The sequence below is a fragment of the Pristis pectinata genome, chromosome 30, assembly GCF_009764475.1.
Source record: "Pristis pectinata isolate sPriPec2 chromosome 30, sPriPec2.1.pri, whole genome shotgun sequence".
Classification (NCBI taxonomy): Eukaryota; Metazoa; Chordata; class Chondrichthyes; order Rhinopristiformes; family Pristidae; genus Pristis; species Pristis pectinata.
The window spans coordinates 16,968,389-16,991,205 of NC_067434.1; the positions used below are offsets into that span (position 1 = coordinate 16,968,389).

A 22,817-nucleotide genomic window follows, 5' to 3' on the forward strand; every position below is an offset into this window, starting at 1 on the left:
CTGTGGGAGATTGCAGGTAGGTGGCACGGTGGCGCAGCGTGTACAGCTGCTGCCTCGAGCTCCAGCGCCTCACGTTCGATCCTGACCTCTGCTGCTGTCTGTGTGGAGTTTGCACATTCTCCCTGTGACCCCGTGCATTTCCTCTGGCTGCTCCCACATCAAAATTCACATGGGTTGGGAGGTTAATTATCCACTGTAAATTGTCCCTAATGTGTAGATGAGTGGTAGAAACTGGGGAGAGCTGACGGGAATGTGGGGAGCATAAAAATGGGATTAGGGTGAATGGGTGCAGGATGGTCCGTGTGGATCGGGAGGCCTTTTCTGTGCTGTATGATGCTATGAGATCAGGAGAGGTCAGGCCCTATGGAATGAGAATTTCAAACCTGGGCTTTGTTGCACTGAGAGCCCAAGTCAGGAGTGCAGAGATGGTGGGTGAATGGGACACTGAAAGTTAGGATGCAGTTAGCACAGTTTTGGATTCAGTGTTTGTGCAGAAACCAATGAAGGAACCCAAGTTAATGTAGCCAGAGATGGGTTGGGACATATTGGTTGGGATAGAGTGGACATGGAGAGGATGTTTCCAGCAGTGGGAGAATCTAGGACCAGTGGGCACAGCCTCAGAATAAAAGGACATCCCTTTAGAACAGGAATTTCTTTAGTCAGAGGGTGGTGAATCCATGGAATCCATTGCAACATATGGCTGCAGAGGCCAAGTCATTGGGTATATTTAAAGCGAAGGTTGATGGGTTCTTGATTAGTAAGGGCGTCAAAGGTTACAGGGAGAAGGCAGGAGAATGGAGTTGAGAGGGAAAAATACATCAGCCACGATCGAATGGCGGAGCAGGCTCGATGGGTCGAATGGCCTAATTCTGCTCCTATGTCTTATATGTTATAATTACCTCTCTTCAGCCCCAAAACACATAAAAATAAAAATCAAATGGCAATTGTAGCAGATAACAATGATTTTGCAGAAGGCTCTACAAAAAGATTTCTCCTCCCAGTTACACATCATTCTGAAATGTGTTGACCACAAGTATGGCTAAATCCAGGAACTGCTGACTGAGTAGCATGGTCCTTCACCAGAAGGAGTGCTTCATTCAAGGTAGGAGAACATCACCATCTTCACAAGGCAAGTAGGGATGGGCAATAAATGCTGATCTTGTCGGTGAGGTCCGTGTCCCAAGGATGATGTTTCGAAATGGTGGTTACAGAAAGAAAAGGAATTTAGGGGAGAGACTAAAAAGTTGATTCACAAACATGTGAATATGGGGGAAAGTTTTGAAGGGAGGATGCTTTTTAAAAGGGTTAGATCTGCAACAGAGGCAATAATTTGAAAGACTGCTTGATGAAGTTAATTTAGAATATTAGTTCATTTCTTAAATAAGTAGTTGTTTGTTCACTTGTCTGCACAGAACAGGATCTTTCCTGATGTAAGGGGTGCTTGGGCCATTATCACTGTACAGAATTTGACATGTGTTAAAGTAAGGGACTATCCACAAATAGTCTCTCACGCACAAGTAGAAAGTACATTTCCTGGAGTGACTATCCATGAATGCTAACCTTATTATCACAGCACAGAAAATGTTACATGCTAATGCCACTCATAAATGTCTGCAGTATGATCATGCAGAAAATGTCACTCCTGAAGTAAGGGACTGTCCACAAATGCTCACACTATATTCACAGCACAGAATATGGCCGTTATTTAAAATGAGGGACCATCCATAAATACTTGCATTATCATCACTACAGAGAACAGATGAACCCTGAAGGGAGCATCCACAAATGCCTACAACAGCATCACTGTGCAACGTACTTTCTCTCCAGAAGCAGAAACACCACTCGGCCATGGAAACCTGTCCATCCCTGTAAGTGTCACAGGAGTTGAAGAACGGTCTCACGCAGACTTCATATTTGTCCAGGTTGATTGCCGCAAGCTCTGTCTCATCCAAGAACATGTCCACGTCAGTATCCAGCTTGGAAAACATCCAGCCAATCGAATCCCTGCAGCTTGCTACCAAGCTCTTATCCAACACTTTGGAGACAAGGAACAGAGGTTACAACTTACAGAGACACAGAGCTAGATCAAAACAATAACGTTAACTTGCAGACATCCAAGATGTTACTTTCTATCGAGATCGTTCTCTGACATGCGATGCAATTTCTATTCTGGTTTCCAGGATTTGCATTGGTCTGACATTTTCATCCTGAGGATGTGAAAATCCCCAAGTGTTGGTTCCCCAACAGACATCTTGCACACAGCAAGATCCAAACATGGGACGAATGACCAGTAGAAGTGTTTATTGATGTGGGTTGAGTGGAATGGTGGTGTGGGGGAATCAGAAGTGTGCAGGGCTTTGAGTAGGAGTGGGTCAAATCCATTCCAAAGCTCGGAGCCCAATTGGAAGAAATGATCTCAATTATTTTTCACATTCCTCCCTCCTATTGATTGAAAGACAAGCAAATTTCCAAACTAGTAGAAACACATAATCACAGCGCATAAGGGGGCCATTCTCTTCAACAAATCTGTAACGGCTCATTCAAAGAGTCTCACAACTCTGCTCTTTCCCCATAACCTCTGCATTTCTGCTTCCTAGAAGGATTTAAACAATTCCTTCGAGAAAGCTACCACTGAAGCTACCTCTCAGCCAGTCTCTCCCAACATCCAACCTACCAGCAGATTAACAGAGATTTGTTCTGTTTCCTTTACCAATCACCTGAAAGCTTTGTTGCTAAGGAGCCGTGCTGGGGAATGGAATGGAACTGAGACAGTTGTTGCCTGGAGCAGTCCAGTGTTCTGCCTAGACAGGTATTCGATGTACTAGTTCCTGGCTATACAGGTGCGCCAACCACAGATAAATATCAGTGTGAAGAGAAAAGACTTGGATTAATACAATGCCAGTTACAAACTCAGGAATGGCACTGTACATTCCTGAGTTGTAAGGAATGTACATTATTTACGTTATAATGTACATTGTACATAATGTACAGTGTAGTTACGTTACAGCCAATTGAGTCACAAGAAATTCTGCAGATGCTGGAATCTAAAGCAATACACAAAAAGTGCTGGAGGAACTCAGCAGGTCAGGCAGCATCCATGGAGGGAAATAAACAGTCGATGTTTCGGGCCGAGACCCTTCATCAGGACTGGAAAGGGCAGAAGCCAGAATAAGAAGGTGGGGGAGGAGGAGGAGCACATGCAGGCAGGTGATAAGTGAGCTCAGGTAATAGATGAGTCCAGGTGAGAAAGGGAAGGTAGGTTTATGGGGGAGGGGGTGGGAAGATGTAATAAGCTGAGAGGTGATAGGTAGAAGGGCTGAAGAAGAAGGAATCTGGTAGGAGAGGGCAGTGGACCATGGAATAAATGATGGGGGAGGGGAGGAGAGGAGATGGGCAGGTCATCAAGGTGGGGGAAGGAAGCCAGAGGAATAAAGGAAGATAAAGGAGTGGGGTTACTGGAGTTATTAGAGAAACCGATGTTGAGGCCATCAGGTTGGAGACCCCCAAGGCAGAATATTAGGTGTTGTTCCTCCAACCTGCATCTGGCCTCAACGTGGCAGTAGAGGAGGCCATGGCTAGACATGTCAGTGTGGGAGTGGGATGTGGAATTGAAGTGGGTGGCCACCAGGAGGTCCTGGCTGTTGTGACGGACGGAGCAAAGGTGCTTCATTGTACAATGTCGAAAACACTGCAGCAAATTTGTCCAGGGCAACTCCCATAAACAGCAATGTGATAATGACCAGATACAGTCAAAGTCCGGTAATCTGGCACCTTAAGGACTTTGGTGGTGCCAGACCAGCAGATTTTTTGGACTACTGGATGTTACTTCTCTTAATACCAAACACGCTTTTATTTCACTTTTTTTTTTAACATGTTACACAGTAGTACAATACAGTTTCCAATGAACCCGGTGAGTGTAAGGGGAGCAGGAAATATACAAGCACTCTGGACTCCAGATCTAGTCACAAACCTCCTCATGTTCCTGACCCCTGGTGTTTCCTTCCCCAAGCTCAGCTCTGGCTGCACACTCAACCCACTTCTGGACACCTGGCTCACATTCCAAACTCATGAATGAGCCAGATGCCGGACAAGCAGGACTTCCAAACTATCAAATGCTGGATTACTGGAGTTTAACTGTATGTTGTTTATTTTGGAATCGGTTGAGAGATAAATAATGGCCAGAAGTGTGTTGTGATGTGTTGTAGAGTCCAAAAACCGATTAACATCTCATCCACAAGACTGTTTCTCCAACAATGCAGCATTCTCTCAGTATTGGACTGGAACATCCGCCTTGACTTTTGTGCTCAAGTTATTGGAACAGGATCTGAACCAACAACCTTCCAATTAAAAGGCAAGAGTGCTAACCACCGAGCCACTGCCAAGCCTGTATTGATTCCACCTCTGAGACTGTTGCACACAAAACTGGTCCTAGTATGCTCTAGTATGTTTAATCTGTATATTGGTGGAATGTGCTATTTGATTCACAAGAGACTGCAGATGCCGGAATCTGGAGCAACACAGAAAGTGCTAGAGGAACTCAGCAGGTCAGGCAGCACCTGTGGAGAGAAATGGGCAGTCGACGTCTCGATCTGAAATGTCGATTATACATTTCCTTCCATAGATGCTGCCTGTCCTGCTGAGTTCCTCCAGCGTTTGTGTGATGTGCCATTTGATCCCTTGTTCTGTCTGTAGCAGCATCTCCATGTTGGTTAATATCAACTACAGAACTACTCATAGTCTTACCATTGTCTGTTGGCCTGCCGGAGCTGTTCTGCTTGGCATTTTCATGCAGCAGTTGGAACCAGTCCCTGAGTCGGTCGCCAAGATCTGCGAGGTCCTGGCCTGTGCATCCAGCTATGGAGAGAGGGACAGAGAGCAAATGATAAAGTAGCTGTGAGTGTTTGGAACTGCCCCCACATCAGGGTGGTACAGGACACCAGACTGGGAACAATGAAAGCCTTGTCCATTGAGTGGAGACATGGTGGGTGGTAAGGGAGGATCTTTGGGGTGAATCTGGGGACAAAACTGGACAATTGGTGATGCCACAAAGCAAGCTTATTGGCTGTCTATTGTACAGCCTGCCTGTTATTCAGATCTATTGAATCGATGATCTCAGAAGCAGGTTTTTCACTTTATCTTGGTGCGTGTGACAATAATAAACCAATTACCAATTAGACCTGACAACCAACACTGAACATGTCATTGGCTGTTTTGCAAATATGCCCTGATTTCTGAAGGCCCGCAACCCTGGGTGTCTGCTTGTCTCATGTCTGAGTCTGCCACAGGTGGACAAGCAGACACTGACAGCTATGACTAGTCTACAACTTCAATATCATTATGTCACATGGTAGATGCCAATCAGATAACCCTTGGGCCTTTTTCCTACCTCGCATTTCCGATGTCCCAACTTCAGAAAAGAAGAGAAGAAAAATGGATTGTTTACTCAATAAGATTTACATGGCATAAATCCAAAGTCATAGCCTTGTGATCACTACCATGAAGTTTAAAGTATAATGGAACAGTAAAGGAAAGGTCAGGATTAATTATTTCATGCAAAAAGTTATTAGACAATGGAATGTAAGGGTCTGTTGATGCCACATTAGTCAAGAACAACTCTGGAGCATAAAATCCTAGAGAATTAAGTTTTAAGAGGAAAAAATTCTTCAGTCACTAGGGTTAAACCTGTGCGAGAATATTGCCTGCCATCTGTACTCAATCCAACACACTGCATTCCACTGAAGTTAACAGAACTGAATTTGTGCAGATGGCACTTGCCGGCAGTCAATATTCTCCCACATGGTCGGCATTAATGGCCAAAGGTCAACTCTTTCCCCAACCAAAGTGGGAATTGAAGCAACAATCTTAACATTAATTCTCAGAGTGGTAGACTTGGAACTTGCTGTAAATAACACATGGTGGTAGGGCAATTGTTAATTTAAATAGAAATTTGTCAACCAGAAGCTGAAGGGATATGGGGGAAAGGGTGGCACTTGGAGTTGGGACACATATCAACCATCACCTCAGTGAAAAGGGTGGGGGGGGGGGGTGCTGTGTGGGCTCAAGGCTGTGAATGGCCTCATTCTTTCTGTGTTCTGTACTTACTGGTCAGCTTCAGAGATACTGAGGAATTATGGAAGATTAACGACAATGGTAGAGGCCACTTGCCCCGTCAGTCAAAGGGAATCATGGATCTGGCCAAGGTGCTAAATTAGTATTTGTTTGGATAGATGGTTGAACCACACACTTGTATAAATATGTAAGTAAAGATGGAGTGAACTGGCTACCCACGTGTACCTGAGATGTAGACTTGTTGTAGTCTCCAGTACAGCCTCTCAAAAGATATTTTAGCAATAGCCATATACATCAGGTGTAGAATCAGAAATAAAGATGGTGCGATTTGCTTCCTTTCATCATTGGTGTGGACAGGCTACTGTCTATGTTGAGGTGGGACTGGACATTGGAACTTCACCCTCATGTAAGGTGAACCACCGATCTTGACCACACTACTGTGGACTGGGATCAAAGAAGAGGTTCTTCTTCAGTATCCTTCATTTGTCCATGATGATACCACACTGGATCACTGGGCGGCAGTTAAGAACATGAAGGAGGGTTGAGTGTAAGATGTGAGGCCCCTCTAGCCTCCTCTGTCACTCAGCAAAATCATGGCTGATCCTCTATTTGGGCGGCACAGCTGTCACTCCAGCTGCAGTGACCCAGGTTCAATCCTGACCTCCGCAGCCGTCTGTGTGGATTTAGCACATTCTCCTTGTGACCGTGTACGTTTCCTCCGGTTTCCTCCCACATCCCAAAGACCTGCGAATCGGTAGGTTAATCAGTGACTGTAAATTGACCCGAGTGTAGGTGGGTGGTAGAACTAAAAGGAATGAGAGGAGAATAGGTTACAGGGAAAATTAGTGGAAGAAGGGGATTGCTCTCTGAGTGGACCTGGACTCGATGAGCTGAATGGCCTCTTATTTTGCAAAGAAACTTGGAAGTCTACATACCCACCTGATTCCCTTGTACTTCATGTTCCCTACTGTCCAAAATCCTATCAATCTCAGCCTTGAGTAACCTTAACAGTCGAGCAACCAGAGCCCTGTAAGTTAAAATGAGCACGGACCAGTCAGGTCCATCGCTTCCACCAAGACATTCGTGGGCTGCCCGATTGTCACTGGTCCTCTGGGCCTGCGTCTGGCATTCACCTGGTTTGTTCCCTGGATCAGAGGTCGATGTGCGCTCTGTTGGACATGGACACTTGCCTTCACACTGTTGGGTAAGCTGTTTCCCAGTCAGACATACCTGCAGCTCCAGTTTACACTGTAGAGGGGGAATGAGGGAGACAAAGGGACAGAAAAAAGCCAGTAGATAAAGAGAGATTAGAACCAGTCAACAAGATGATCTCACTTGGACAACGTCCAGAGTTGTTAACTGCAGAATGAGCTGTCAGCTAATTAATCCTTTTAATTATTTCCTTTCAATTTTCTTTTTCTTTCTCCAAAGGTTATTTTCATTCTGGTTTGATTGAGTGGCATGGGCATGTGCCCAACACTGCCTGGATAAATATAGCAAGACGCCTCCTCAAGCCCTTAGCACAAAACATGGGACCCGATCAAAAAATAAGATGACGTAAATTAACAAAGATGGCTTAATTTCCTGGGCCTCAGGTTTTGAAAGCACAGTCCAGGGAATGGAGCAATGAGATTATTGCACCAGTTCACAGGCTGCATCAGTTCCCCCATGGGCTGAATCCCAATGTGTGAGGCTGTAACCCAACCTCACACACGGGTGTCATTTGTGGCTCAGTGGGTCGCACTTGTGCCTTACTATTAGAAGTTTGTGGGTTCAAATCCCACTCTTGAGACCTGGGTAAGAGAAACAAAGGACTGCAGATGCTGGAATCTAGATGAAAAACACGATGATGCTGGAGGAACTCAGCAGGTCAGGCAGCATCCATGGAGAAAAGCAGGCGGTGAACGTTTCGGGTCAGGACCCTTCTTCAGGACTGAAGATAGGAAAAGGGGAAGCCCAATATATAGGAGGGAAAAGCAGAGCAGTGATAGGTGGACAAAAGAGGGGAGGCAGGGTGGGCACAAGGTGGTGATAGGTAGATGCAGGTAAGAGGTAGTGATAAGCAGGTGTGGGGGAGGAGGGGAGAGCAGATCCCCCGGGGGATGGGTCAAAGGTACGGAGGGAAAAAGGGGGGGTAGTAAAAAGAGAGATAGGCTAGGAAAGGGATGAAAAGGCATGGTTGGGAGTGGGTGTGTGGGGGGGGGGTTGTGTGGATTACTTAAAGTGGGAGAATTCAATGGTACATAACATTGCAGAACTGAGGGTGTACTGCAGTAATGACATTGCTGCCTTGCGGATGATTGGTAAACCTCTCAGGTCAAAGAATCCACTATTAAGGAAAGGGGGAGGGAGGATTATCTCATGTCCTGGCCAATATTTACTCTCGAACAAACTTTGTTAAAATAATCTGGTCACCACCACATTCCTATTAGCGGGATCTTGCTGTGCAGAAATCAGCAGTTGTGTTTCCCACTTTATAAAGATGATTACACTTCAACAGAACATCACTATATCCTGAATTCATGAAAGCTTCCATTGGAAAGCACAGCAAAAGAGGAACAGAGTTGACGACATAATATTGCTCTGTTTCTACTGAGAAATTTTAGTCCAGTCTTTCTTTTCTCTTTTTTTCTGTTTGTTTTTTTTAAATTTTTCTGTTTAGTTTAGTTTGATATATTGTTTATAATTTTTCTTATTGATTTGGGGATTTTTTTTCTCTTTTTTATATAGTAAATCTTTTTCTTTCCTTTCTTTTATATTACATTCATTTACTAAGAGATCGTTGGATCTACAGATTTTTTTACATTTTATTGTTCTTTATGATTATCTATGCCATGATTGCTCTCCTGATCTCTTTGTATTACATGTACAAACACTGATGTTATATATTAATCTGTACTAATTTGAAAACTAATAAAAAGATTGAAAAAGAAGGGAAAGCACAGGAAGGGGACCGAAGGAGACAAAGGTGGTCACAGCATTACCTGAGAATTTCCTGAGTACTTTTATTCGTGGGGAATGGAGTAAGGGTGGATGAGGGAATAGGTAATTGGTTCACACTGAAGATTGGTGTATCTGAAAACTAGCACTTCCATCAATGGAGGCAGCCGACCATTCTGCCTGCATCTCCAAGGCAGTCCTGTCTGGTGTCACAGTGACTGGTCTTGATACAATGGTTATTAAATGGGAGCTTTGACAAGGGAGCTGGATAAAGGCCTGAGTGGGAGATTATAATGAGATGGAGACACCAGACTGCAGCTTTGGTTTCCATGTCCAGTAATTCCAGAGGAAGTTGTTGAGCAGGTACAACAACAACATTTAAAAGGCATTTGGACAGGTACGGGGATAGGAAAGGTCTAAAGGGATATGGGTCAAACATGGGCAAATTGGACTAGCTTTGATGGGCATCTTGGTCAGCATGGACAGGTTGGGCCGAAGGGCCTGCTTCTGTGGTGTATGACTATGACGCTATGACTAATGAGCTCAAAGGTGTTGCTTGAGGAGCTTTTTCAAGCAACAAAGTTAAAGAAAGCAGCAAGACTGATGGTCAATGGCTCCACCAAGGGAGGTTGCTCCATAATGTGGATCAAACTCTAACAATTTGAGCTGGGGGGTGGGGGGGGGGGGGTCAGACTGGAGATGATTCTGGGGCAAGGTTGGACAAGGACAGGGAGGTATTTTTAAAAGAATATCAAAAAAACTGCAGATGCTAGGAATCTAAAATAAAAACAAAAATTGCTAGAAATACTCATCAGGGCAGACAGCATCTAAGGGAAGAGAAACAGAGGCAATGTTTCAGGTTGACCTGCCGGGCACGTCTCCCTGCTCTGCATTTCACAACTCCTACATTCTTTTGTCGATGTTCTCACCCCCTGACTGCTCCCACTCACTCATTGAGCAGATAACCTTATCTACAGCTTATCCCCATGGTCACCAGTTTTACCCTATCAGAGACATCTGCAGCTTCTTTTCTCTCCTCCCCAGTCCTGACAAAGGGTCTTTGACCTGAAACATTGATTCTGTTCCTCTTCCCAATGGTGGGTGGCCTGACCTGCTGAATATTTCCAGTGTTTTCTGTTTTTTATATTATACGAGGGATTTTTAAATCAGTACATGGGGAGTTCAGTGATCTAGGAGTGAACAGCCTGTATAATGGAATAAATTAAAAATGATAATCACAAATTGAACACAAGCCTTTCTGTGATAAATGGGATTGAGCGAAGCACTTGCAATTAGTTCTGAATATCATAATTACAAATGGGGAATGAGTATTAACGTAACCCCTGTAACTACCAACAAACTGACAGCTACATTAGGAGATATATCAGTCATTTGAGGCAGCATAGACAAACCTGTCAACATAATATATAATTTGTCTTTTTGGAGAGACTGACTGGTGACCAGAAGTTGAAGCATCACAGTGGTTACTGTAGTTCAAATCCCACACTGACAACTTGTTGGAACTGAAATCAATAAATCTGGTCATTTATGGAATCTGATCAATTGGCTGATGTTTAATTAGTGTTCTGTGCAACACCTGACTCCAAGCTTCACCTCAAGTGGCGACTTACTTAGGGGGGACAGAGCTATTTTATTTCAGAAGGATTATAGTGGTTCAAGAAGGTGGTTCACCACCAACTCCTCAAGGGCAGTTAGGGACAGGCAATAAATGCTGGCCTTGCCATTTGTAACCAGATCCCAAAAACTGAATTAAAAATAATTAACAAACACCTCTAAAATAAACCAACAAGGGGGTTTACAGCATATAAATATGGTCCCGGGATTTGTTTTCCTGAGGAAGAGTTCTTGTATGTAGGATGGCAAAAGGGAACAAATTCCAACTCTGACATGTGGTGTCTTCGGCTCTGCCTTGATCCACCCCCCCAACTCAAAAGCATAGAGGGAGGGGCAGAGAAAAGCTGAACAACAGAAAGTGTAGCAGGACAGAGAGAGGAGGAACGTAAGATAGGGAGAGGAAAGGAGGAGAAGGACATGTTCATGCTGTAAAAGCAAGGAGAGTGTCAGACAGACTCACCATGAGCAATGTCATGGGAGATACGTTAATGTTCCGAGACTTGCCCACCACATTCCCACACTCCAAAGAATAATTACAGGGAAACTTTCTCACCAATAGAATTCCTAATTGTCTGCAAGATTTACACTTCTAAATAATAGATTAAAAAACTGTCGGCTTGTCCTCTAACCAATTTGAGCTCCTGCTGTTGAACAATGACATTGAAGGAAATGCTACAACTTACTCACAACTGCAGCAGAATAATGTATCTTGATTTCCATGGAAAATGGCATGATATGGTCTATCAATGATTCAATCAATGCCATGCTTGGAATCCAACCACCTTAAGCACCATTACCAACCAAGGCCTTTGTGGTGTCATAGAGTGATACAGAATACAAAAAGCCATTGAATTCATTGTCCCTGCACTAGATCTTTGAAAGAGCTTTGTTCGCTGATTCATTTCATCATTTTCTCAATTTTTTCCTAGTTATTTATCGAGTTGCTTTGGGAATACAATTATTCAGTATGTCTTCACCTATTAAGTTGGGTGTTGCGGTCATAGTGAATCAGAGACCTACCTGAGAAGTGTATGTGTGCCCATCTGTGCCACAAACAGGAGACATTTGAACTGATTGGCATGGCTTGCAGGGGCTCTCCACTTGTTCCACGGATGACTGCTTGATTCTAGAGCAAATAGAATTTACAATGAGCAACACACCAACAACACTGACTTTTGGAATGTCCTCAAAATAACAAAAACATTGCAAAGTGCTTCGTAGAAGCTGTCACAGATGAGAGGACCGACAATGAACCACGTAGGAGGATATTAGTGCAGATGATCAGAAGCTTTGGCAAAGTAGTAGATTTTGAGGAATAAGAGCAAAGAGAGGTAGAGGGTGGATATTTAAGGAGGAAATTCCAGAACTTAGGAACTTGGCAGTTGAAGCTACAGCAATTAATTTTGAGACTGATCAAGTGGACGGAGTTGTTTTTAATTCTTTCAAGGGATATGGGCTTTGCAGGCTGAACCAGAGCTTAATTCCCATCCCTAATTGCCCTTAAGAAGGTGGTGGTGAGCTGCCTTCTTGACGTGATGTGGTCCTTGAGGGGTGGATATACCCACAATGCTGTTAGGGAGGGAGTTCCAGGATCTTGACCCAGTGACGGTGAAGGAACGGCGATATATTTCCAAGTCAGGATGGTGTGTGGACTGGAGGGCAACTTTCAGGAGGTGGTGTCCCCCATGCTTTTGCTGCTCTTGTCCTATGTGGTACAGCGCTGAGGGAGTGCTGCATTGTCAATGGTGATGTCATTTAGGTGAATGACCTTACAAAGGCCAGATCAACTTCCCCACTGAGAAAAGGAAAAATGGAGAGTGATTCAACCTGCAAGCACTCTTACAAACCACTCCACAAATGCAGCCAGTTGTCACACCTCCAACCTTTGTTATCCATAGTGAATGTATCCCCCACCTCTACATTAAAGAATTCTTTGCCTAACTAAAAAATAAACCATTGAATGCTATTAATATCCCGCTAGTCCTCAGCAATCCCTTTCTCAAGACTTAACAAGCGATCTCCTTTTTCATAACGTTATGGAATGATTACATTGCAGGAGGACATTCAGCTGATCTTGTCTGCACTGGCTCTCTACCAGAGCAGCTCCCTTGTTCCACCCACTGGCCCTTTCTCTGTAGCCTTGCACCATGGAACCTGCCTGCACCACATCTGCCGGCAGGGCACTCTAGATCCCGACCACGGGCTGCATAGCAAAGTTTTTCCTCATTTCCCTAGTAATCCTCTCTATTTTATTCCTGTGCCGCCTAGTCCTCGACGCCTGCACCAAGGGGAACAGCCTCCCACTATCCACTCTGTCCAGACCCCTCATCATTTTTCATCATGCAGTCCAGATGAAGGGTCTCGACCCGAAACGTCGACTGTCCATTTCCCTCCACAGATGCTGCCTGACCTGGTGAGTTCCTCCAGCATCTTGTTTGTTACAATGATATATTAAAGAGGCTGAGACTGTTTCCTTTGGAGAAGAGAAGGCTGAGAGGAGATCTGATAGAAATATAGAAAATGATGAGGGAGACACAGGAGACTGCAGATGCCGGAATCTGGAGGAAAAACTTTGCTACGCAGCCTGTGGTTGCCGGCAGATTCCAGCATCTGCAGTCTCCTGCATCTCCCTCAACATTTTCTATATTTCTATCAGATCTCCTCTTAGCCTTATCTTCTCCAAAGGAAACAGTCCCAGCCTCTCTAATATACCATTGTAACTGTAAACCCTCATCCCAGGAACAATTCCTGTAAATCCTTCCTGGACCCTCTCTAGTGCCTTCCTAAGGTGGCAACCAGAACTAAACACAATACACCAACTGAAGTTGGATCACTGTTTTATACAGATTCAGCATAACCTCCCTGCTTCCCCGAGAATTTTTTAAGGGCATCCTCTGGAGGTCTGTTCCATTATCCTGTGAGTTAACGACAATGGGCTTCACATTAGCCTAGCATGAACTGAAGCAAATCCTTAATGTTTTCCATATATTCAACTGTAACAAGACACTTTGTATATATGAGGACAATTACTGTCCCACAGGAGAGACTTTGTGCATTAATAATTATCAATGATCAATAGAACCTAGCTTTAAAAGGATTCTGTTTTATTATCAGCGATCATTTTTACATTGGCTGTGCACAGCTCAAGGACAGTTTCATCACTCTACCAATGAACCTTTGTCAATTTTGTTAACTGAGATATTGTTGTTCACAGTAATTAGTTTGTAGCTTACGGTCCTGAGACCAGGATCTATCACTGCCAAATGGGACTGAATGGATGAAGACTTCCCATGGCTGCAGAGGAGCATGTGGTATCATGAATCACATGGCCTACTTCCTCTGAGGTTAACTCCTGATCTTATGCTATGGCATTAGCAATTGTGTGTGACTCAGATATGCAAGGATGGTGGCTACTTGATGGTTGATGGGATTTGTATGTTGCAGTGTTTGTAGGTTGAGTCTTACTGGGGCCCATTTCAAGGGGTCAAATTTCTCTCTGTCAGTTGGTAAAACATACGGACCAGAAATCACTTCCAATGAGCCCCATGCACTAAAATCTAGTCTATGCTCCCCTTCACAGAACCATGTGTCCAGTTATGTCATTATCATGATGTTGTCATTATTGATTGGATAGAGTCATGGAATCATAGAGCAATACAGCACAGATACAGGCCTTTTGGCCCAACCAGTCCATGCCAACCCTGGTGCCCACCCAGCTAGTCCCAATTTCCTGCATTCAGCCTATATCCCTCCCAGCCCCGCCCCTCCATGTACCTATCCAAGTGCTTCTTAAATGATACTACTGTACCTACCTCAACCACTTCCTCTGAGTATATCATTCTATACACTCACCACCCTCTGTGTGAAAAAGTTGCCCCTCAGGTCCCTTCTAAGTCTTTCCCCTCTCACCCTGAACCTATGCCCCCTAGTTTTGGACTCCCCTACCCTGGGGAAAAGACTGTTACCGTCCACCTTATCTATGCCTCTCATGATTTTAAACACTTCTATAAAGTCACCCCTCATTCTCCTACGTTCCAAGGAATAAAGACCTAGCCTGGCCAACCTCTGCCTATAACTCAGGCCCTCTGGTCCTGGCAACATCCTCGTAAATCTTTTCTACGTTCTTTCCAGTTTAACCACGTCTTTCCTATCACAGGGTAACAAAACTGTACACAGTAGTCCAAGTGCGGCCTCACCAATGACTTATACACTGCCACATAATGTCCCAACTCCCATACTCAATTCCCTAATGTGCATGATGTGCATGAGTGTGTGTTTACTCACATGTGTGTCCTATTACCGATGTGTGTTTGCCATTAGTAAACTGCATGCCATTATCAGGATGTGTACCACTATCAATTGTGTGTCATGATCAAGATGCGTTTTATTATCATTTGTGTGTGTGTGTGTGTGTGTGTGTGTGTGTGTGTGTGTGTGTGTGTGTGTGTGTGTGTGTGTGTGTGTGTGAGCGCACGCGCGCTTGCAATTGTATTTGATAAATGATATCTTTATTAGTCACATGTACATCGAAACACACAGTGAAATACATCTTTTGTGTAGAGTGTTCTGGGGGTAGCCTGCAAGTGTCGCCATGCTTCCAGCATCAATACAGCATGCCCACAACTTCCTAACCCATACGTCTCTGGAATGTGGGAGGAAACCGGAGGAAACCCATGCAGACACAGGGAGAACGTACAACCTCCTTACAGACAGTGGCCGGAATTGCACCCATGTCACTGGCACTGTAATAGCGTCACACTAACTGCTACACTACCGTGCCTGCCATTATGAAAGTGTGTGTCAGTACGGAGGTGTGTACGTGTGTCACTAGATACAATGTGTAATTATTTTTATGTATACCATAATTCTGGATCTTAAAATGATGTACAGCTACTTCTTGCATTACATGAAAATCAAAAAAAAACTGCAGATGCTGGAAATCTAAAACAAAAACAGAAAACACTGGAAATACTCAGCAGGACAGGTTGCATCTGTGGGAAGAGAAACAAGAGTTAACATTTTGTCAGCATGTCAGACAAAGAGTCCCTGCCCTGAAGCACGGACTCTGTTTCTCTTCCCACCGATGCGGCCTGACCTGCTGAATATTTCCAGAATTTCCTGTTCTTGCATTAAGTGGGTGTGTTGGTGTGACGCACACCACACACTGCAACTGACCTGTGTTGTAGTTTCTTCCGGCTGATGCACATGGCCCTCTCCTGCCCCTGGGAGATGCACACTTTGTGACGACTGCACTTCACCTTCTGACATGGGTCCTTGGTGGGATCCAGTGCTGTGGAGGGAATCGTCTGGTGGTTACTTCCAAGTGAGAGCAGACAGACACGAACAATCCCCAGCATTTCTTTCCTCATTCAGTCTCACTTTGCCTCTTAAGCACCTAACTCCGTGCTCTCTTCCAGTATTCAGGCAGCTTGCTCTCCACCTCATGCGCATTCTACCCAGGAACATAACCCTTCAACCTCCTGTCCCCCGGCCCCAGTCTCCCAGCGAACACCAACTGATATAAAGTGGCTGACAACAGGGAGGAAACATGCTCAATGCTGCAGCTTGAGCTGAGTGCGCGGGCAGCCGGATCGTCTGAGATGGGTTCCCAGCCCATCATTAAAAGCATATGTGGATACCGCCCACTCCTTGTGGTCACCTCCTATTGAAAATGTGCATAATTAAGGACTGATGCGCCTACATGTATCTAGCACCAGAGATGGTTTTCCCTCTGGAGACACAAGAGACTGCAGATGCTGGAATCTGGACCAACACACGAGATGCTGGAAGAACTCAGTGGGTCAGACAGCAGAAATGGACAGTCGACGCTTTGGGTCAGGACCCTTCATCTGGAATGATTCAGTGCCTGTGTTCTCCAGCCATGATTTCACTACAACACAATACTCAGAATGAATATATTCCACATATCATCCAATTTATTAACCTCTGTAAGATCTTCTTACAAAGTGAGACTCCACACTTTAGTGTCTATCCTTCACCTGTTACCAGCGCCTGTCTCATCCCCTTCACTCTCCTCCCTTCCCCTTCTCTCCTCCTCCACAGGCTTCCCTCCCCTTTCCTTCTCAGTCCTGTCACATCTTCTTGAGTGCTGAGATTTCCCAAAATGGAACTAGGATGAGCATAAATAATACAGGAGCCCTGCAAAGTAGCCAGGATGGGACATGCAGGTAGTCAAGGTGTAGTTGCTTTAGGAGTCTACATTTTGAATTGCAGAAGAAAGCTGTATTTGATTATTGTAGATGCGACACTACACCTCTGATGTTCTCAGGAACTCACTGGGTCTGACAGTTGCCAGTGATTTATGAAAACTGCCAGGTTCTTGGGACATCCTTGCATGATCTGGATGACCCAAACGCAAGGTTACACATACACCAATGGAAGCCTGGGTCTCCACATCTCCTCAGGAAGGTTCCCAGGTGAGATTGTTGAAGCACCTTCAGACACCGTTTATAATTCATCGAATAACATGGTTCAGAAACACTCCCACCACTGAACTGTATGGAGTGCAAGCTGGTGGTGGATCCTAGGGTTGCTCCTTTGAGGGAGGGGGCCTGGCCATGTTGTGGGTTTTTCAGTCCTCTCTCCCTGCTCTGATCTCCTCTTCGCCAAAATCCCCCACCCTCTATCCCACTCTGATCTTCTCTCACCCCCCCCACCCCAATCCATCACTCTCTCCCACTATCCTCTGCCCTGTCCTTTCCTCCCACTGATGCCCTATTTCGACCCCCGGCCCCCACCCTCAGCCCCAATGCCCCGGCCAGCAGCGGCTGGTAACTGGTGGGTGACAACAGGGAGGAACGATGCCTGGAGTTGCAGTTTGCACTGGGTTCATGGGCAGCTGGTTCCCAGCCCTGGGCAGGAGGAGATACTGAGATGGTCTCCAACTGTACAGCAGGACATGCTTTCTCCTTACTTATTACAGCACAGAAGGAGGCCATTCAGCCCACAGGGTCCACTCGGGCTCTGAGCAGAGCTATCCCATCTGCCCATTTCCCTGTAGCCTCACAACTAATTCTCTCACATGTCCATCAACTCCCCTTTAGTTCAGTTGCTGCCCCTCTCCACCAAGGGGTAAGTTACAGGAGCCAACTAATGTAGCAGCAAATCTTGGTGATGGGGGAAGAAACTGGTGCTGTCACCCGAGGAAAATGTGCAAATTCCCCAGGACGCCACCTGAGGTCAGGATCAAAGTTGGGTCCCTGAAGCGGTGAGGCAGCAGCACTACCCGCCATCGCTGATACCACCTACACACCAGCAAGTCTGCTCTTTGGAGATGTGCTTCATGAACCTGGAACAGATCTGACGTTGGTTCACCCAACACCTCCCCCCCTCTCTCCCCCGCTGCGCTGCCCTTCTTTTGCTCCCACTCCTTTTAGCTTGTTCTCTCCTTCTCACTTCCCCCCACAGCTAACTTCCTTTCCCCTCACTTTCCTCTCTGCCTTCCCTAGCCTCTGTAATCTCCCTTTCCACCAGCTCCTCTCCCTCCTTCCCACGTCTCCCCTCAATGACTCCCACTGACAGAAACCACTGGTAATTTTCAAGTTGTGGTTTTGAGGTCTGTCACTGGCAAAGGGCAGTTGTATCATTGACAAAAGCTGCACATCTGAAGAACCGAGTTATTCCAGTTTTAGTTCTGTGGCAGGCGATGGTTTTCCAGGATCTGGCTCCCTCTAGGGGATCTAATTCTACTGATGAGAAAATGGACAACACAGGTCTTTAAACCCACCTACAGTCTTAGACTGTCACTAATCACAGACACACCTACTGAGATTCTATTACTGATTTACAAAGAAATTAGCATTTTATCAGAACAGTAGCTGAAGGAATATTCTGGAATGGGTCTTAACTTTAAACTTTGGCAGAATTCCACAAAGAACTCATGATATCCACAGTACGAAATCTATTGACTGCAAAAGTTATGGCCTTCCAGAAGGTTCAAAGCCCTGGGCTTTTGGCCACGGATCAAGAATAAGTGTGTCTGAGGCTTGTCTTGTGACGCCTGAGTCACATTCCGGTCAGGAGAGCAATGCAAGATGTTACAAGCTCTTCTCGTTGGCAGCCGATCCAAAGGAAGAGGCAGAGAATATTTTCACACAGTGAATTTTTGGAATGTATGGGTGGTGGAAGGAGGTTCATAAGTGAACTGGATGAATACTTGGGAGAATTACAAGGTTATAGGGGAAGGTGCAGAGAGGTGGGGCTGATTGGAAAGCTTCCCCAAATAGCCTGCATGGACACAACGGGCAAGATTCTCCACAGATGCTGCCTGGCCTGCTGAGTTCCTCCAGCATCATTGTGTTTTTCATCTACATTCCAGCATCTGCAGTCCTTTGTTTCTTGGGCAAGATTCTACCATTATTATTGCTGCTACCGTCAGGCAGGAGGTACAGAGGTCTGAAGTCCCACACCACCAGGTTCGGGAACAGCTATTTTCCTACAACCATCAGGTTCTTGAAATGACCTGCACAACCCTAACCCTACCTCAGCGACAGAACACCACGGACCACCTCTTTTGCACTACTACGGACATGTCTCTGATTGTGCTTTTTTTTTGCAGTATTGTCTTGTTTTGCAGAGTCTTTTCTCTTCACCGTTTTGTATAATTTATGTATAATTTATGTTCTGTGTGTTGCCTGAATCTACCTGCATGTAATGCTGCTGCAAGTTTTTCACTCTACCTGTACCTCACCATACTTATGCATATGACAATAAACTTGACTGGACTTGACAAGGAAGCTCTGCACAACACTGCAGAGCTTGTCTAGGTGCTGCAGCCTGGAATGCATTTTGCATGGCCTAGATAGTACCAAGGCACAGATGAGATTGCAGAGGACAAGAAATCTGGAGACGCAAGAAACTGCAGATGCTGGAATCAGGAGCAAAAAACAAAGTACTGGAGGAACTCAGCGGGTTGAGCAGCATCGATGGAAGGGGATGGACAGTTGATGTTTCGGGACTCCGACTACACTTCCCGCAGTCAACATAATCAAGGACCCCTCCCAACCCGGTCATTCTCTCTTCTCCCCCTCTCCTGTTGGGCAGAAGATACAAAAGCCTGAGAGCACGCACTACCAGACTCAAGGACAGCTTCTATCCTGCTGTTATCAGACTCTTAAACGGACCTCTCATACACTAAAAGATGAACTCTTGATCTCCCAATCTACCTTGTTGTGGCCCTTGCACTGTGTTTGTCTACCTGCACTGTACTTTCCCTGTAACTGCAACACTATATTCTGCATTCTGATTTTCTTTTTACTACCTCAATGTACTTATGTATGGCATGATCTGTCTGGATGGCATGCAAAACAAAAGTTTTTCACTGTATCTCGGTACATATAACAATAATAAACCAATGCCAATACCAATCTGAAATGAAAGAATAGAGGGGAGATAGCCAGTATAAAGAGGTGAGGGGAAGGGATGGAGCAAGAGCTGGCAGACGATAGGTGGATCCAGGTGAGGAGGGGTGATAGGCAGATGGAGGAGGGAAGAGTTGGGATAGTGACAGAGGCCGGGAGGTGAGAGGTGGAGGCAGCAAAGGGCCGCAGATGATGGAATCTGATAGGAGAGGAAGGTGGAGCCTGGAACCAAATAAGGGAGGTGGGGAGAGCAGATGGGAACCATGGGGGGGGGGGGGGGGAACCCACTGGGAAGATGGGAAGAAATCTGGTCCGGCTTGGAATGGATGACTGAGCAGGGACCTCAACAACTGTAAAATGTCCCTCATCCACCGGGGAGAAAACCTACTCTCTGTTCTAGAATCTTCCATGCACAAAAAATGTATTCTCTTTGGACAATGTATTTGGGCTCCTTTAAACTGTGTGGCTTAAATTTGGCCAATTCCTGTGTTGTAGTGCTGGCCATTCAAAGGCACTTTGTGTATGTGGTGGAGGAGGGGAGCCAGGAAGACTTGTTGCCATGGCAACATGCTAGCTTGGTTATTGGTATTAAGTGCACACCTCACCTTGCTAACCAGATCACCCACTGCCCCCAGATATAAATACTATTTATATCCCTGCCTGTCTCTACATTCTCTGGGCATCTGAAGACACTACTACAACACGGGGGCTTGATTGAGCAACACCTAAGTGTTGCAGGCCTCATTAGAAGATCTTTTACTCCTGGATACACAAAGCAGCGATTGTTGAAATCTGTAGAAATTCTAACACTGTGGGTGCACAAGCCCCCATCCCATCTATTAAGGAAAGAAATGCAAAGTCTGCACAGTATTGTAGAACAGAAATAGGCCCTTCAGCTCGTCCATACCAACAATGGAGCTCCACATGATTGTAACCCCTCTGGTATTTTACCTGCTATTCCCCTTTCCATCTCATGTGTTTACCTTCTATCTCTTTAAATGCACCTATGTTCAACTATTCCCCTAAGCAATGAATTCCACATTCTCACCACTCTCTGGATAAAGAGGTTCCACCTGAGCTCTGGATTTATCTAACGCTCTGGGTTTTTAATTCTCACTCTCCTCTTCTTGCTTTGGTTCGTTTGGGTGTCACTGTGAACCAGTAGCAGACAAAACACCTTATCTCCCTGACAATTTTACAAACTTGAGTGTCTATGCTTTAAGTCACAGTTTAACCCCTTGAAGACTGAGCAGCTTTTTTAGGCTTTTAAGGTCAGCCTTATTTTGATGTGAAACCACTGGTGAGTAAGGAGGATTATCGATCCTCCGGGGGTGACCCGGAGCTTAAGAAGATGCTGTTGAGATAAAACACAGGAGAAAATTCTAGAGTAGATTACAGTGGGGTGGTTCAATGCAGTGCAAGTAAGTTATAACGAGTTTGTAAGGAGACTACAAAGAGAATTAGATAGGTTAAGTAAATGGACAAAGATCTGGCAACTGGAGTGTTATATGAGAAAATGTGAAATTGTCCATTGTAGCACTAAAAATAAAAGAAGATGCATATTGTCTAAATGGTGACAGACTGCAGAGCTCTGAGATGCAGAGGGATCTGAGAGTCCTAGTGCATGATTTACAAAAGGCTGGTGTGCAAGTACAGCAAATTTCATATTTTCTAATGATATGGGAGGCCATTCAGCCCATTCAGAATATGCCAATTTTCAGAGCAATCCCATCAATCCCCCTTTCCCACTTATTCCTCTGTAACCTATTCCCTCTCAAATGCTGATTAACTCCCCCACCCCCCTCCCCCGGCTCTCCCACCACCTATCTACACTGGGGGTGATTTACAGTGGCCAATTAACCCACCAACCAGCATGTCTTTGAGACGTGGGAGGAAATCAGAGCATGCAAACAAAAGCTTTTCACCGTATCTCGGTAGATGTGACAATAATAAATCAATACCAATACCAATCTGGACTGAAAGATGGAGGGGAGATAGCCAGTATAAAGAGGTGAGGGCAAGGGGTGCAGCAAGTGATAGGAGGATCCAGGTGAGGAGGGATGATAGGTAGATTGAGGAGGGAAGAGTGGAAATAGCAAGAGGTTGGGAGGGCGAAACCTTTGCAGTCACAGGACAAAGGTGCAAAATCCACACAGACATCACTGGAGGTCAGGACTGAACCCCAGTCACTGGAGCTGTGATGCAGTGTCACTGCCTGCTTCACCACCGCACCACCCAAAGTAATTAGGAAAGCTAACAAAATGTTATTGTTTCTTCCCACAAAAATTGAATACAACAGTAGAGAGGTTGTGTGTTAGTCACATAGAATGTTGGTAATACCACATCTGGACCACTGGGTAGAGTGTTGGTCTCCTTATTTAAGGAGATGGGTTATTGCATTGGAAGCAGTTCAGAGAAGGCTTACTAGATTAATACCTAGAATGGGTGGGTTGTCATTCGAGGAACAATTGGTGAGGCAAGACTTGTATCTGCTAGGACTTGAATGAAACATGTAAGATCCTGAGATGTCTTGACGGGTGAATGTGGAGAGGATTCCTACACTTTCATTCCCTCCACCAACTGTGCAATGTGCATCAAGCACGAAATGCTCTGCAGTTCCTTACCTCCATTGTTCCTCCAGCACCTTCCAAACCTGATGTCTCTACCACCAGGATGGACAAGGGCCTCAGGCACACGGGAGGACCTACTGATTGGGAATATTCTTGGTCCTTCCTTGTCACTGGGTCTGAATTCTGATACTTCCTCTCCACCAAAATTGTGGGAGCATTTTCC

The 22,817-nt window shown here is 45.3% G+C and overlaps 1 protein-coding gene across 1 annotated transcript in view; it reads right to left on the reverse strand.

The window, feature by feature from the left end:
• The window catches only part of spock2 (SPARC (osteonectin), cwcv and kazal like domains proteoglycan 2), a 71,732-nt gene that overhangs the window by 11,651 nt on the left and 37,264 nt on the right, over nucleotides 1–22,817 (reverse strand). The window contains exons 3-7 of the mRNA XM_052041612.1: nucleotides 15,820–15,934; nucleotides 11,665–11,770; nucleotides 7,203–7,317; nucleotides 4,744–4,854; nucleotides 1,817–2,035 (exon numbers count right to left, since the gene is read on the reverse strand). Coding sequence (XP_051897572.1) covers nucleotides 1,817–2,035; nucleotides 4,744–4,854; nucleotides 7,203–7,317; nucleotides 11,665–11,770; nucleotides 15,820–15,934 — 666 coding nt within the window. The remainder of the gene's footprint in view (nucleotides 1–1,816; nucleotides 2,036–4,743; nucleotides 4,855–7,202; nucleotides 7,318–11,664; nucleotides 11,771–15,819; nucleotides 15,935–22,817) is intronic.